The sequence below is a fragment of the Numida meleagris genome, chromosome 5, assembly GCF_002078875.1.
Source record: "Numida meleagris isolate 19003 breed g44 Domestic line chromosome 5, NumMel1.0, whole genome shotgun sequence".
Lineage (NCBI taxonomy): Eukaryota > Metazoa > Chordata > Aves > Galliformes > Numididae > Numida > Numida meleagris.
In genome coordinates, this window is record NC_034413.1 from 5,322,126 (window position 1) to 5,338,870 (window position 16,745).

At 43.6% G+C, this 16,745-nt stretch overlaps 1 protein-coding gene across 4 annotated transcripts in view; it reads left to right on the top strand.

Annotated features, from left to right (window-relative positions):
- Positions 3,256-16,745, top strand: part of LOC110399972 — a 43,030-nt gene continuing 29,540 nt past the window's right edge. The window contains exons 1-3 of one of the 4 annotated variants that reach the window (XR_002439497.1): positions 3,256-4,872; positions 10,411-11,388; positions 13,021-14,533. Coding sequence is in view for 1 of the 4 variants with exons in the window: in XM_021399495.1 (XP_021255170.1) it covers positions 11,152-11,388; positions 13,021-13,548 (765 nt within the window). In the remaining 3 variants the exon portion in view is untranslated. The other 3 variants (XR_002439498.1, XM_021399495.1, XR_002439499.1) reach the window with 3 other exon arrangements.

Genomic DNA, 16,745 nt, shown 5'->3' on the forward strand with positions numbered 1-16,745 from the left:
CAGATCCGTCTGCAAGTTGTCCTGTCTGGCTGGAGCCCTGAGCCCCATGGAAATCTTGGCCCAGGGCTCCCACAGAATGACATGTCAGAGCACACTTCAGCTGGCAGGAGTGCAGTTGAAGCTGTATCAGCATTAACAAATGTGGTTTCCGTTTTTTGCAGTCCTATCTCAGCTGCCTGTGGGATATCACTGCTTGAGACCACTTGATTAGATAGATTTCAAATGTTTTTCCATGTCATTTATACGAAGAGGTGGGACTTAAAATACTTGACAATTGATACTAACAGTTGCAGCACTTCAGCTCAATGGTGCAACAAAAAAGGCACTGAATTAGAGGTAAATTAGAATGTTCCATTTTTTTTTTTAACCTATGGTCTGGAGGAACAGCCTAATTTCTCAGTTCCTTTTTCTGTACGTACCAACGTCATAATTTTTCCATGGTTTGAATACTAGGCTCTTTCACATCTGCAGTATGTACAATATGTAGATGTCACTTTTTCACACTTGAAATGCTACAGGATCAGACAGCGAAGAGCATAAAGAAAAAGCATGATGCCCTTCTTTTAGTCTGCAAAAACACTGAGTGATTAAAAAACACAAAGATTGAAGGACCAAAGACAGCGCTGCTACACATCTCCCTGAGACTGAACAGCTCAGCACGTGACTGAGTCAGTGGCAGAGTTTTGCCATTTCCTGTAGGAGCACATCCCTCCCTGATGAATAGGAAATCCATTCCTGCTGCTTTTCGAGTTCTGTTCTGTTAGCCACCGTTAAAAAGCAGGATTCTGAACATCCCAACCAGGATATGTTTTCTTTCAAATCCACAGATTTAAAGAAGACCTCTTGGATAAAAATTTTAAGCTGTCATGTAATGAACGTAGCGGGACTCATAGAATACCTCTGACTGCTCCTCACTGCACATCTTTGACACCGTATCTCATTAAGGAAATATTAAATTAACAGGTTTTTTTAGAGCAAAGCTTTCATCCTGAAGCTGAAAGAGTACGAGCTGCCTGTTTCTTCCTTTCATCCCTTTCCCCCACCCACTTCCTGTTTTACTGTAAAGAAATAAGTGAACTCTTTGTGATCTCTGCTTTGAGACGGTTTCATCTCCCAAGCTGCTTAGTAGATTGTCAGTGAAGTCCCTGCTAGCAGATGGCTGGAAGTGACAGCAGCGCTGCAAAGAATTAAGTAAATTATTTCCATCTCAGGATTGGTCTTGTTCACTACATTATGCAGCTTTTAAGCATTTTCCATCCACTTGGATGAATATTTGTGTATCATTTACGGAATATGAACAAAATCTGTGTGAACCAAAATTTCCAACCTCAAGGCGACTTGTTATTTTTGGAGGCATCATAAGGCCCTGGGCAAAGGCTTAAGGGAAGTCTTATCCTCTGTAGTTGGGCCAGTAGCACTGTAAACTTAAAGATGAACTGTCTTTTTCTGAGCTCACGATTAGGCAACAAACCAACCTCTTACTAACCCACTAGCAGCAGTCAGAAAACTAGTGAGCGTGGCAATTTTTTTGGTAATTGTTTGTGTTTGTCATTTTGACTCTTTGCTCTGGTTTGCCAAAAATTCCTTTCATGTGAAAGCGTGGAATGTTCTTCTGTGAAAGGAAAGCTGCCAAAAACGGAATCGGTCTTTTTTTCCTCTTCTTTCACTCCCCCTCACCCCAACTTCAGAATAGAGACAATGAGCTAGAAATACGGAATTTGGAAGTGATGAGTTTTTTTAAGGGCTCGGTATTTTCGGTGAGGGATATGCAAGGATGCCAATGCAACTGACCCCAAGAGGGTGGAGTGAACAAAGGGGAAAGTCACACATCTGAGAGCAGCCAGGAGCAGCTTGTGCTCAGGGTTGTGCTGCTAAGGTTCGGCTCTGTGTGTATATAACTGGAGGCATAGGAAAGCTCTCATGCTGGATAAGAAGAAAAAGGGGAGCAGGGAGCACGTCAGCCCATCTACAAAAAGGCCTTCATGATTTTCTGAATAAAACTTGGATAGCCAAAGCAGTGACCAAGTGACATAAAAGAAGGGAAGGGGCATTAGCCTGCATTCAAGCTAGTTTCAGGTTTGATCCCGTGAGATGACTGAAGAAGAAACAAGACTATTTGAACAGTGTATCTGTGCCATTAGTCATCTCACCATCATTTCTTAGTTTGCCCGTAGCTGGGATGAGCTGAGTACTATAGTCTCCAAAACCATGACATGAGTATGCCCAGCCAACTTAAATTTTACTTATGTGGTAACAGTCTCCTATTGAGCAGCATCTTGCTTCAGTACATGTCTTGCTTCACCAGGTCAGGAGATTTATGAGCATCTGGGCTGCAGAACAAAGCACCCACTTCAAGAGGCTGTGCAGCCCTCGCCTCTCCCCGTCTCTCCCATCCCAAATGCTTTGTGGTCTTTGCCCTGCTCCTTAACCCCTCCTAATTTGTGCAAGCATAAACACTCTGGGATTATTACTTTTATTTCCTCTTTCATATCCGCCTCCAAAGCTTATAAATACAGTGTTTATAGGTGGTTATACCTCTGGGTGATCCTGAGGCCCTAGCTGCTGGGCAAGCACTGATGCTTGGAACCCTGTTTTGGAGTTTTCAGGGCTTTCTATTTGCTTTCTTAAAATCTTTTTCTTGTAGTGTGTTGCTTCTTTGTCTTTTTTTTCTCTCCTATTTTTGCACGCAGCAAAGAGAAAATGGCAGATAAAACATACTATAGCACAACTATAAATTGAACATCTATTCCCGCCAAAACGGTGCTGCACCGCCCTGCTCTGAGGTACTCGGTGCTTCCCGCCAAAACGGTGCTGCACTGCCCTGCTCTGAGGTACCTCAGCGCTTCCCGCCAAAATGGTGCTGCACTGCCCTGCTCTATGTACCTCAGCGCTTCCCGCCAAAATGCCACTGCTGAGCGGGAGCTGCACTGCGGTCCCTGAGGAACCTCCCTGTCTCCTGACAGAATGCTGCTGTTGACCCCTCAGAGGCTCCTGACTTAGAACTGTTGCCCTGTCCATGCTTGGCATTATCTCAGTTTCCTGAACACTGCCTAGCAGTCAGTCCAGCACTCAGAAGGAGCCCAGTGCTGTCCCTACACCCGCACCTGCAGGCAGCCCTGGGCAGGGTTTCTCCCCTCCGCAGACCACCATGCAGGCCTCACAGTGTCACGGAGGAGTGCGATGGCCGTCCCCAGAGCTCACAGGCATAGCTTCAGAGGGAGAAAGCCACCAGGTCCTTCACAAGGTAATGGCATTTTTCATTCCTTACTGGAATAAGTAACAACTCAGTCATCTCATCTTGTCCGTATTACTCTGTTAATTAATAACCAGCACTGTTCTTTTTTGGTATGACACTGCTCCCTCAAGCGTTCCTTGTGCTTTAGGTTTATATTTGCTCATAGCACAAATGCAGACAGACAGACATCTTAAGCTCTTCTGCTGAGATCCCCAGTGACTAAAAAGCATTTGCACTGCTGTTCTTCTGGGCGTTGCAGAAGGTGTGAGCCTTGGTCCTTTCCAGTAAATAAGTTTGCAGCTTTGATGGTGTTGCTGTGTTTCTAATTAGTTTTCAGCATGAGAAGGATGGTGGTAGCAGGAGGATGGTTCCTTGTCAGCCGCTGAAACAAGGGCTGTCCTTTTCTGTCAGGACAGCGATCTCATGCCAGCAGTGAGGCCAGATAGTAAACTTGTATTTACAAACCCTTGTTCTTCAGAAATCTACAAGAGCTTAAAGGTGATCAGAACAGATGGGTGACACCTCTGAATTTAGGAGGATGTCCCACTCCCTTAGCTCACCAAATACATTTGGTTCAAGTGGAGCAGTGCTGAACCTCAGTCACTCCTGAGGAAAATCACTGCAAGACAGGGAGGCTGCTCCTCCCCAACAGCCGCACCATTTAATGGGGCTTTGGTCAGCCTCCAGCTTCCCATCGCAGCACAAGAGCAGCACTGTCCCGCAGAGCGGAAGGTAACAGTCAGAGCTTCAGCAACATGGGAGGCATTGCAGAAAGCGCGTGAGTCACTGCTTGTGCTCAGGAGCTCCTGGGGAGCTGAGGCAGTGAGGATGGGGCAGGCACTTGGGGCCAGTAAACTGACTGTTGCCTTAAGAAGAGTGCTTCTTGAAGGGAAAAATCCTTTCATTGCGTTTCTTCTTGGATTTTTTGCTTGTTTTGTTTTTGGAAAGTGAGACCAGTCTACCCCTGTTGTATCTGCACTGGTATAGGTGGATCTACAGCAAAAGCACATTTTGCTCTACCTTGCAGTGAGTTGCTAATGGCAGCCTGGATGTGCTGCAGGTTGCCTCTGCCATAGCCCAATCCGCCAGGTATTTTTTTCCAAGCGCATGCTCCACTGAGGCTGGAATCACATTTGCTTCTACAGGTAACAGCACTCATTTAAATTTGATTTAATCAGGTGACAGTTTTTGCATCCGCTGTAGGATTCATTAAATTAACACCATTAACAGATTTGCATTTGGGGGACCTGTCTTCGAGAAAACTATTTTAGTTGACAGGAGCCAGAAATGCGATCTTCACCATCACCTTGGTGCTGGGATTTCTCAGGGGCTTAGCCAGGCCCTGGCGCCGCGGCCTGGGGGTGAAGGGCGGCTGCGCCACGGCTCGGCGGCGGGAGCGGCGCGGCCGCCAGGGGGCGCCATTGTGCCTCTGCCAGGGCTGCGCGGCGCGCTGCTGGGCGTCCGCCGGGGGAAGGTGCTTTCAGTAGCGGTGAATTTGCAGGCTGAACTCATTCCCGGCTGGCCTGGGCAGCCGAGAGACCGCAGAAGCTGACTCTGAGGAGCAGGGGATAGAGCTCAGGCATGCTGGAGCTGAAACCTCCTCAAGTCCCCGTTTCAGGGCTTGTAGCTGGTAGAAGGTAAGAAGCCAGCTGAGGTCACAAGAGGCAAGGCAAGGCAACAATAGGACAGGGAAATCTGGGAGGAAAGCAGCACACCGCAAGAGGGTATTTCTAAAGGATTTTGACAGCCTCCTGACATTATTCATACAGTCTCACAAGTTTCAGTCATGACTCAGAAGGGAATCCACGTGGATTTCAGGAGGTGTCTGATTCGAATGTGTTTTTGCTAACTCCCAGCTGACTTTTTATCACTCCTGTCCTAGAGGAGTTGGTGCAGGGGATCTTCCACTTTTTTGTGAGAAGGTAACTGGAAGGACTGGGAAACAAAGAAAGGTGATGTCTTGATGATCTCTGAAGCTGCTTCCTACCCAATGACAGAGAAAGCAGACATGACCAGGGTCTTTCTCCAGATGGGCAGGAAGCGGTTGCAGCATCATTGTCTGAGCAATAACGTTTTGTCTGGATGGAAATGGAGCAGTCCTAGGGAAAGTAACCTGGATTTGTTATTCTTGCATTGACTCTGCTTGTGATATTTTTGATGGCACTGATAAGAGCTGACATAATGGATGAGCTTTTCATTGACCTGTAAATACTGTCCTGATATGGTGATTGCTTTATATGAGCTTTTATCTAAAGAGAGAGAGCTGCAAGCAGGCCTGTTTCCAAAGTGTGAAGCTAATCAGAATATCGGGCACTCACTGTATATTGTCCTGGGGGCAAAGGGTATCACTTACTAGAATATAAACCTGTTATCACTGATGTGACATGCATCAATACTTATCTCTTTTGGCTTTATGCAGAGAGCCATGCTGAGGCAGAGTGTTAAAGCTGAGCTGACACACTGTTATCTTCTTTCTTTGCTGCCATTTCTACGGGTCTCTTGGCCAATCATGGCAAAGACTAGATGGAGTGGTTGTCGGAGCAGCAGAAACAGAAGTGGAGGGTCCAGTAGAGTCAAATTTGTGTGTGAGGAAAGAGGAAACAGGAGGCAGAGTGATGAGGGAAAATGGAGGGGAAGTCAATGGGAAGAGAACTGGTGGAAGGAAGGAAGACGGTGTCTTGATATTTTGGTTTGTTACCAAGCACAGCACATAAGCACCAGGAAAAATGAAGTAAACACCACTGAGCTGAAAAGCAGACAGGGAATCAGAACATCTGTGAGTAGGTGAGACAGGAAAGCACCTGGGTTTTCCAGATTATTATGCACTTTCCAAATATGGGGATCACAGAAGGTATTCTTTTCTCTCTCTTTCGGCTCTACATTTCTGACGTCGCTCTGTACAGCTGATAAAGCTGTCTATTCGTTGCGCTGATGCTTTTGCATTATTTCATTTCCAAGAAGCAACATCCCTAGCTGGTGAGGGCAGGAGGACAGAGATACAGTAGTTCTGAGCTGGTGAAGGACCCAAGCAAATGCAAAAGGTACTGACACTGTGATTCAGTGTGGTTAATCTGCTCAGTGTGTAGCTCATTGCAGTTCAGGTTCTGAATACAGACAAAACGAATGTATCTGGTGCAGCAGTTGTCGTGTTGTTTATGACTTTTAGTATGGCTTTTGTTCTATTTTTTCTCTACCCTGGATTTTACTCAAGGGTAGATTTGTAAATTCCTCCTTCTGCTTTAGAAGGTGCAATGGGATAAAGGTGGGTCAGCAAGGTGCTTTGGGCTCCTGAAATAAGCACATTAGCGTAATGCTTCTGAAACACCTGTCAGTGTCATCAGTAAGTGTCCACCTGGAATTTGCAGAATTAATCCCTCACAGAGGGAGGAGCTTGCTTTTATACCTTCTACAGGGCCCTCCTAGAAGATACAGAGTGTTATAAACCAGCAGGATCAGTAGTTCAGGTGAATTCATTCTTAATACAGACTTGCTGCAAGCAGGGACAAGGACGCTTCACGCTGAACGCTGCTGGCCCAGATGACGAGCACTTTCCCTGTGCTATGGGTCACTGAGCCAGGAAGCTCAGAAACGTATTCAGACAAAAACAGGAAAAGAATCAAAGACAATCCCTGAAATCCTCATTGTGGGGAACACTGTGGCAAAACTCAATGCTTCACAGCTGCTCTATTCCATGACACAAAGGGTCGCACCTGTCTGCTCCGTTTGAGGTACTCACATGGGACAGTTTGTGCAGAAGGAAAGCAGAGTGTAAAGCGGAGTATTAATCACAATCACCCATAGCGGAACAATGTTCCCAGATCAACGTCATGCGTGCTGAGAAATGTGGCTCTTCCCTTCTGGTAGCTCTGCTCTTAGATTGCACTTCCTCTCCTAAGAGTGCAGTTATTGCATGCGTTATTCCTTGTCTGTCTCTTATTTGACTTTCAATTTTAATACTCTATTTCCTGAACTCTAAGCTTTCCTAATCCTTTTCCCGTACTCCAATCTGCAAGCAATTTTAAAAGAGAATCAGAAGCACTGAGAGTCATAAATGGAGCTGTGGCTCAGCATAGTCGGTGAATGTTTGCTTCAGGTTTAAAACCGGTGCTTATGACAAAAATCTAGCTCTCCAGGACAGGAGTTTCTGCCCTGTGAGGCAAGTGTTTGACATCTGCAAACGGGAGCCATCTGTTTCTTCTTCTAAGAGTATTAGCTGTCTAATAAGAGAGAAGAGATGCACGAAACTTTGCCTGAGGTCAAAACAGTACAAGTGAGATCAGACTTTGATTGCCAAGTAAAATGGGTGTATAGATTCATACACACACACAATGTTTTTTTTTTGCCAGTGGAGGGCAGATACCGGCAGAAGGCGCACAGTCATCTTGCCCAGAACTGGGGGAAGTCTGGATGTAGAAGCAGTGATACTGCTCAGGCTTCTTTTTAGAGCTAGATGAAGGCCTTTTCTAAATGAGGAACTGAGTGACCTCAGAAGCCATAAAGTTTGACTCAACATTTTGCAGTTCTCCTGCTCCCACACCACCACTGGTGATCTCCAGGCATGGAGCAGCTCAGTGCTGCTCTGTTCATGACATATTCACTCCATACTGGTAAAGCCTATTCATGTCCGTGGTCAGTAAGTCACAGGGCTGGTGTGCTGATCTCTCCTCTTTCCCACCTCTTTGCATTGCCCCAGGCTTTGGTTGCCCAGTGAGCTCTGGGAGCTGTGCATGTCCTGCTGGAGCTGGGCAAGGCTCAGCAGCAGTGACTCTGCCCTTCCCTGCACGTCTCAGGGAGGGCTGCTGGCAGCCAGCACTGCTTTTGCTCACCTACAGCTGAGACCTGCCACACTTGGGATTTTTGTCAGAAGAGCAGCCCGTGTTGGGATGGGCAGGTTGAAGAGTACGGCCACAGCCTCGTGCTCCTTGCTGCACGCTGTACAGAGACAGAGAGTGAGGCATGGAGGGGATGCTGGTGGTACTGAAATATTAGGAACAAAGTTATACAATTAATACAAGGAAATATTCACCGCGTTGATAGGAATTATTCAATAAGCATAGCTTCTCTTTTGGATGCAGGTTTTATTTATGAAAACTATGACACAACATATTTATAGCCTGGTTTTGAATCTGGTTTTGGACTCCACCTCCAGTTTTAGGTTTGGACCTGTATTATCATTTATGTCATTCAGTGGTACTTTGAAAAATCAAACATTTCCCTTTTGCGGGAATATTATAAACCATTCACCTTGCTTATAGAACTTAAAGGCTGGCAATAAAAATAGGCCAGTTCTTATTTGTTGGAAGGGATACTGGAGAAAATGCAAACATTTAGCAGAAGTGGAGGTCATAGGAACTTAAATAATTCCTCGCATGATTTTTCTTTTGCGTGATTTACTCCCAAGGCAGAAAACCTGAGACTCATGGCCACAACCTGTTTATACAAACCACAATAAACAATGCTAGTTTATGCAGCGTGATGAATTGTGTCAGAATGCAATTATCCATTAAAAAAAATCTTTTAAAAAGAGCATAAACGTTAGGGTATGAGGCAGGTAACTACTGAAGCCTACACACTGCTGAAAGTCACGCTTCTTTTCACCAGAGGATCAAAGGACAATGTAAAGTTTCATGTTAAACAACAATACGAAAAGAGCTTTGCTGAAGATTGAAGAGCGTTGGCCCCACCGCGTGCAGTAATGATACGGTAAAAGAAGGAATGAGAGATTGTAAGAGACTCCTGGAGCTCTGATTTTACACTGTGGGAGTAGTACCTCCCATTAAAAAGGGAATGTGGGACGTTTTTTAGGCTCCATTCAGGTAGCACACTCTCTGTAGCACTTGTCATACTCATTAAGCACAATGAGCAATTACCGATTGAAAGCTGCTGGTGTCTCACTTCACGAGGCAAACGCTTTAGAGGTTTTCAGGCTGCAAGCTTAAATGGAAAGAGGGAACTCTTTACCGTGTCTAAAGTAACTGGTACATTTGCAGGACCCCTGCAAAGCCTCTACATTTACAATATATCACATCTCCTAAAGCAACTGTGTTAATGGCAGGTATTCGGCATCGCTCTTATTTCTGTTAATCAGATGACAACTTTGGGCCATAAATCTGTGAAATAATGTTGCTTTCTGAAATTTATTTGACTCCTGCTGTTGCTGTGTTTTTTCTCCCCCTTCTTTTTAAAGTGTAAGATATTATCTGGCACCAATCAGATCACACACCACTTGTTTCTGTGTGGTTAAAGCAGTTCAGAGTTGGTGACACGGCATGAAGCCTCACAGGCAGGACCCACCTCCCACCTGTCCATGCTGACTTAGTGGTCCAGGTTTGCCTGGAACATAGCTGAAAAACAGTGCTGGCTCAGAGAATATCTAATAGGTCTGGGAAGGAGTAATAAATCATAAGTACCTTTTTTTTTTTTTTTTTTTACCTAGCTTAGACCGGGAAAGACTTCTAGAATGAAATATGGTGTGAGGAAGTTTTGTTGATGCTGTGTTAATTCTCAGGTACTACTAGCGAGGCCATGTTTTGCTTATGCATTAAGGTACTATTCTGTATGCAGCAATGCAAGTTACCAGGGGCTGCGTCAGGATGACTCATCCTTCTATTACCTTGTGAGCGCTGCGACATCTCTACATGCAAATTGATATCACCAGCCTTGTGTTTGAGTTTCTCTGTGGCTTCTATGGAGCTATGGGCACAGACATTTCTCTGCAGTGTGTGGGTGTGGTCACTCACACTGAGTGCGTTGGTATCTGCCTGAGAATTATTTTACTCTCAAATCAAAAATGCCAGAGCTGGTAAAAAGCAGAGTTGCATCTTTGCACTCAGATATTGAAGATCTGTGTGTAACTGTTTACACAAGTTCCTTTCTTACACCTGACCTGCTTTTGCCCAGCAGTGAGGTGGGCGTTTCTCTGGGGAGTTCTGCCCTGAGCCTGCCAGCTCCAGCTGCAGGCCGTCCAACGCACTGACCCAAATCCAGCTGATGCTCTCATCGATAAGATCCAAAGCTCTTTACAGATCATAGGTTGTGAGCTGTTAAGGTCAATTACTGTTTCTTAGGTGGGCATGGTGGTGATGGGTTGATGGTTGGACTTGATGATCTTAGCAGTCTTTGCCAGTGTTAATAATTTGGTGATTCTATGACTCTTACTGTGAACACTTTCACAGCTCTGCCTGAAAGGAGCCTTGCTCTTACCGTGGCCTCTTACCATGGCTGCTTGGAGGCTGTGCATCCCTCCCTGGTTATACATATGATGCAGCTGCACAAAGAGAAGGAAGTTTGGATCATCAGCTCGTTTCCAGCCACACTGAGGAAGCCTTGTAGCAGAGGATTTCTTGGAAGATGTTTTTTTAATTATAGTTGTCTACATTGTCTTTCTTTACCTGTTGGTTGTGTTGATTTACTCACCTTGTGCCTCTCTGAGAAAAAACCCTGAATGTTTTTTTATCAGGGAGCTCCTAGTCCTGAGGGCAGCGATCTGCCTGCTCCATGGTGAGCTGTGATGACTCTTGCCTGCGGGATGTTGATCATCTTTAATTGCTGCTGCGTCAGCAGTCACATCAGGCTGCCTCAGATGCCAGTATGAGACTTTATTGACAGAAGGCGCAGTTTTGTAATCCCTGCAAATCCCCCCTTCACCTGAGCCCTTTGCGCTCACAGTCTGGATTTACCAACCATCTGTGAAGAGCTTTCAGAGGATAAAAGCAGCATTAATGTTTTGACCCCAGTGACGGCATCACTTGCCTGTGATCCCTAAGAGCCCAGTTCAGCAGGAGCTCAGAGCTTAGTCTGTCTTCTGTGTTTGCTGATACTCAGCGTTGCAGATTGCCAAGGGACTCGCTGGTATGAGATTATCCATTAGAGGAAAACTAGAGAGAAGATTGTTCTGGAATACAGACTGCTTCTAAATGCTCCTGAGTGGTGTTGAAATGGGGGGACCAGCCTCAATGATGTGCCTAAGAACTTGCTACATAGAGGACTGTAAACCATTCCATTTCACGGGAAATCCGCCTGACCTGGGACCATCCCATCTCTCCAGGAACTGCGCTTACTCTCATAAGATAACAAAGCAAAAGCGGTCTAACAGTATTAGCACGTGTATCTTGCCCATCATCCCAGAGTATCCAGGCTTCCAAGACATTAAGGTCTGTATGCAAAAACTGTCTTTGAAATGTATAGCATTTCCACTTACTTCTCTTAGTAAGTTGATATGTGATGTGGTAATAAATTTTGGACTATGTTTCGATATTGAAAAGCTTAACTTTGAAGAGTTGTACTCCAGTACATTATCAAGTTGAGATTATTTAAACATATTTTTTAAGGTTTAATGTGGGAAGGAGAAACTACTTTTTAGTCAAGTTTTAGTGTTCTTCAGTTACCTAACTTACTCCAGAAGTATAATCACTCTAGACAGGATCATTCATTTTGCTGGGTCTCTTCCAGAATGTGATGGAATAGTGAGAGATCAAAAACTTGATTGCTTGTTGGTTTACATGGCCCGTCCAACCCACTATTCCTGGTTTGTGCTTGATGTTTTCCATTCATCATTAGTAAGCAGCTTGCCAACTTGCTGATGATGGAGTGCCCTACTGAGACATCGCTGGGCTCTGAAACCAGATTTCTGGCTGAACCCTTAGCAAGTATCTAGACTTAATTAGCAATTGTGAAAAGCTGCTTGAATGATCATTTCGTGATACCAAAAGCATTGTCAGGCATAATAAATGAGTGCAAAGTGTTCCACGGTCCAGCTGTGAAACATTACTGTCTACATACAGTGCAGTTTTCCTTTTTATTGATTTGAAAGAGTAGTATAATACAAAGCAGTTCTTCCATCAAGCTGATCGGCTAAGATTTTTCAAAGAAAAAGCCACGGTCCAGCCTAATTTGGTGAGCCGAAACCAGCTGGTAGCTTAAGACAGACTGGGATGCCTTGGAGTATATGTGAGGAAGATGGAATGGCAGAGCAGTAACTTTGAGGGCCCAGGGGACGTTTAACTCTGGACATGGAAAGGCAATCTTTTATGCGGTGAATTTCTAGCAAACTGTTTTGGCACTCATTGATTTCCCTCACAGTCAATAAATAGACTCACAGCATGGGTGTTCCCCTGAAGTCAACAGAGAGACACCCACTGATGTCAGTGGGAGTCAAATCAGGCCTTTGGCTATTCAAGTAGCTGAGGTATTAAAATGGTTGGCAGGGAGAAAGGCATCCTATGATAGGAAAGGAGAAGAAAACTCCATGCACATCTATGATGTACTGCAGGGTAATAACAATAAACTTCATCGTTTTAGGAAGGAGAAACACATTACATGTGAAAATTGCTTTTCTGGTAATAATACACTGCAATTCACAGCAGAGTAAGGAAAGGAAAAAAAAAAGAAGAAAAATTTCTTACAGTAGGAATACATTTTTATCATGGGAAACTGCAGCTACAGGCTAATGAGATTGGAAAAGGATAAACTTGAAGTTCTCTTAATACAGACAGGTGAGAGATTCTTTTAGAAAATTAGGTTTTCAGAGAGGCTACACAAAATTGTAGCAGTACATCAGAGTCAGAGCTCAGCATTGTTTAACCTCAGAACAAAGCATTTATTTTCTAGAGAGGGATTAGAATTAGAGTCCTCAGGGAATTTAGGTTAAGAACCTAAAACTTTCCCCAACAGCTGTTTACTGTGAGGAAACATAAGATCTTTTTCTACATAAACCGGCACATTTTAATTCAGATTCCCTTCACCCTGCCGCCCCAACCCTGCCTCTTCCCTCCCTTTTTAAACAGTTGTCAAGAAATTATCCAGAAACTCGAGGCTTCAACCGGCTTTTCCAGGATTTGGAAAGACGAAAGAGCTCTTCCTCACAGCTGAACAGTTTTCCAAACACAGCTTCATTAGCCCATTGCTTGGGGTGCTCCTCAAGAGGCTACCCGAAAGGCCAACCGGAACACTGCACTGGCTTCCATGACAAACCCTTGCAAGAATATTTCAATGAGAGGCTGATGGAGCTCAGGAACTACGAAAGTAAGAGATCCAATAGGAAGACCAAGGGATTTCCTGACAAAAACCAGAACCCCTTCCTCGCCCGCAGAGGATCTCGGCGCAGAAGCAGTTGCGGTGCTGTGGTAATGGTTGGGTATAACAAGGAGACAGAAGAATCCTGCAGCTCAGCAAATCAAGAAAACAAAAAAGCAATAGAACACAATGGTCAAAAGGAAACCCAGAATGTCGTGGACCTCTACAAGGGTGGCTTTTTGGACATTTTGACAACGCACATTGCTGCTCCTCTAGAAGCATTTGTGCAAAAAAAGTAATGCTGGAGCTGGTTACAGGTAGTCCTGCAGTCCTCCAAGTGAAGAGTCGTTCCTGTTCAGTACAGTTGTGACTTAAGTAGTTCATGTGTGTTAGTTCATTCTGATGCAGAAATATGTTTATGGGACGGTGTTCTTCATTCACATGGCATATCTTTGTTTTCAATTATTTTCCTCAAAGAATCAGTAAAAATGAGGGATAGTCTTGAATTACTGTACACAGAGAGCACTATTCTAAATGCACACATTACTTAAATTCTTAAGCTGCCTTAAAAAAAAGTGATTAGTTTCAGTGGAGCAGTGTGGTTTCCTATTGGTAGCGTGCAGTTTCCATTAGCTAATCTGAAGAAACAATATTATGTTCTGCCAAGTTGCTTTGCTTGTTTTAAGTCTTCTTGATGTTTTTTTAACATATCACTTTGACCCGTTTAATCTATGCTATGTTTTGCATGGATGCAAACGACTTGATAAGAAATGATTGATTTGGTCTTGTTGCCACACGTTATAATCACCAGGAAGATCCTTGTGTGTCTGATACTTGAAGAACACCGATGTAAGCTTCATTTTTAAATCTGATCAGCCACTGTGGTTTCTTCTGCATACTCAGAAACCTTCGACTTAAAAAGCACTGCAAGGGCAAAGAAGAAGGAATGTCACGTGTATGTGAGAATTAGGGAAGTAAGTATGTAGGTAGGATCTGTCCCGCTTTCCTGTTGTAAATATGAGGTCAATATAGGAAATTCTTACTGCAATCTGAGCTTCAAATTGTTTATTGCATTTTTGTGTTTATAGTGGTCATCTAAGTATAAAATGTCAGCTGCAGCCAGATTTTTCTATTACACAGAATGTCAATGTTTAATTCTACAGAGCACTGAATATCAGGCCCAAAGCTGGGCAACTATTTTAAGCTTCCAAAAAGCATTATTGCCTGTAGTATTATCAGCAATAAAGTCATCGTTACAGTGCTAGTTTGAGCTGATGTTTCTCTCTCTGTTTTCAGACATTTTTCAATGTGAGCTAACATTACTTACTCCTCCTAAGTAAGAGGAGCTGGAGGAATTAGGTAATTAATGTATCGGTTTGCTAATTCCTTCTAGCAGAATGGAGCAACAGCAGGGCAGGCAACAGCAGCTTTCAGTCAAAATCCAAGAACAAAACCCTCCTGTCAGTCCCTTCAGGAAACAGCCAAGAGCTTTCACCCCAGAAAGGAAAGGAAATAGATCAGATTTATTCCACATCCCTTTCCCAGTCCTGGGATCAATAGCACCTGAGTGAACTGACATGGAATACTGAAAGCTCTAGGTCCTTTGTGCATGGGGAAAAGCACTATACACTAAGCCTAAATGAGTTTTTCAGAATTCACAGTTTGCCTTACCACTGCGAATGGCAGGGCCCAGCCAATTAGGTGAATTTTTTTCCCTGAAGGAAAATATTTATTTTAGACTTAAATGAAAGTCTGACACACATAAGGTATTAGCAGATGCCATAGGGGGGATGCATCTGGTTTCCATTGTAAATCTGCCAGAGGTTAGTTTCTCTTCTAGGAGTGTATGCATCATAATAACATATCATTGTGTGAGGACATAATAATAACAGTGCATACGGGAGCAATATTAATGGGACACAAGCAACCCTAATTCTTGCATTTCTTGAGTGTATGGCTTTGCACCTTTGAATGGATGCTTCTAAAATTTAGTTTTGCAAGTCATTTCCCACCTGCAAAGTCTTTTAAAAAAGCAACCTGCCTTCCTCCCTGCTCCTGATATTTAATCATTATCACACTGCAATGACCCCAGATTAGCAGGTCTGGAGCATCCTGAGTCTCTCTGCAGACCTCTGCCCTATGAGCTAACAGGAGAACATGGAGCCCTGCACCATTAGGATGTTACTGAAGTTTGCTGGCAGTAGAGGAACACGCTTTCCTTTAATTAAGAAATAATTTAATGGTGCTAAACTATATGTGTATATGTATATAAACGATATAGTAAGCTACATATAGTTTATATATATATATATAATGAAAATTTGATAAGTAAGCATCTGTAAATGGGTTACTTCAGCTGCTCAGCTTCTGCAGCGGTTACTCTTCTCTATTCATGACAAATCAGAGCACTAATTGTTAATAGGCCCGATTTTCATTTTATTTTATTTTTCTTACTTTTATGGTATGCTGAATATGAAAAAGAATTACAAAATCCAGCAATTAAGACTCAGGCTTGGCAGAAATTTGCATTGTCTCCTCTCCCAGAAGCACCCTGTAGACTTCAAATTGCAGAGTCCAGCCCATTTATGGTATTTTTCCTCTGTAAAAACTCCTAAGGGATTCAAAAAGTTGACATGTTTTTTTTTAATTGGATTTATTGAAAATAATGTAATGACCTTTCTCTGAGAAGCTGCACATCTCATGCCAGAGAAAGTGGAAAAGTCTAAGGAAGATTACATCTCTCAAGAGAGAGCATGGCTAGATGTTGCTGTACAGAAAGGACATTGGGGTACTGAGAGAAAAGAACACCAAGAACTGCTAGACAAGTAATAAGACTTCTCCCAGATTTTTAAAATCTTGTGAAAAGATGGCTTGGGTTTGCTTGGAAAGTGATGATATGCAAGACCTGAATTTATGTAGTCTATTACCTTAGGTTTTAGTGAGTACAGCTGTTGGGTGTAGCTGCTGCTTTCAAGCAGATACGCAGATAATCTGTTTCCACAATGTTCTTTTGTGAAGCTTGATGCAAACATTGTTTGCCATTAGCAGGTTTGTAAAAATATTCTTTCTGCCTCTTTGAAAAATTTCTGTCATTTCTCATAAAGAAAAAGCACTGCACCACTTTCCTGCTAGTGATTTTGCAGCTACTCTTTGCCTTTGTTTTAAATCCTTTATGTACAGAATACGAAGAGCGCATTCTGATGGTTATTGTCGTTTTCCTTCTCCAAACACTTTCTCTCAGCCTAACTGAAGCTTAGACAACATCTTTTATAGACCCTCATAAACCAGACAGTGCTCAGCTTCAAAAAATAGTTCGTATCTTCCGAAGCCTCCATCCCCACTAGTGACTGTGTCATCCTTTCCTTGAACCTGTCTTTAAGGCCATAGAGTTGTGTTGGTGACAGTTCATATTGCAGAGGAAGGCAGAGAGCATAAGGATTCAAGGCAGGGGAAGGAGATCTCAGGGAAAACACAACCTTGCTTTCAGATGAGAATC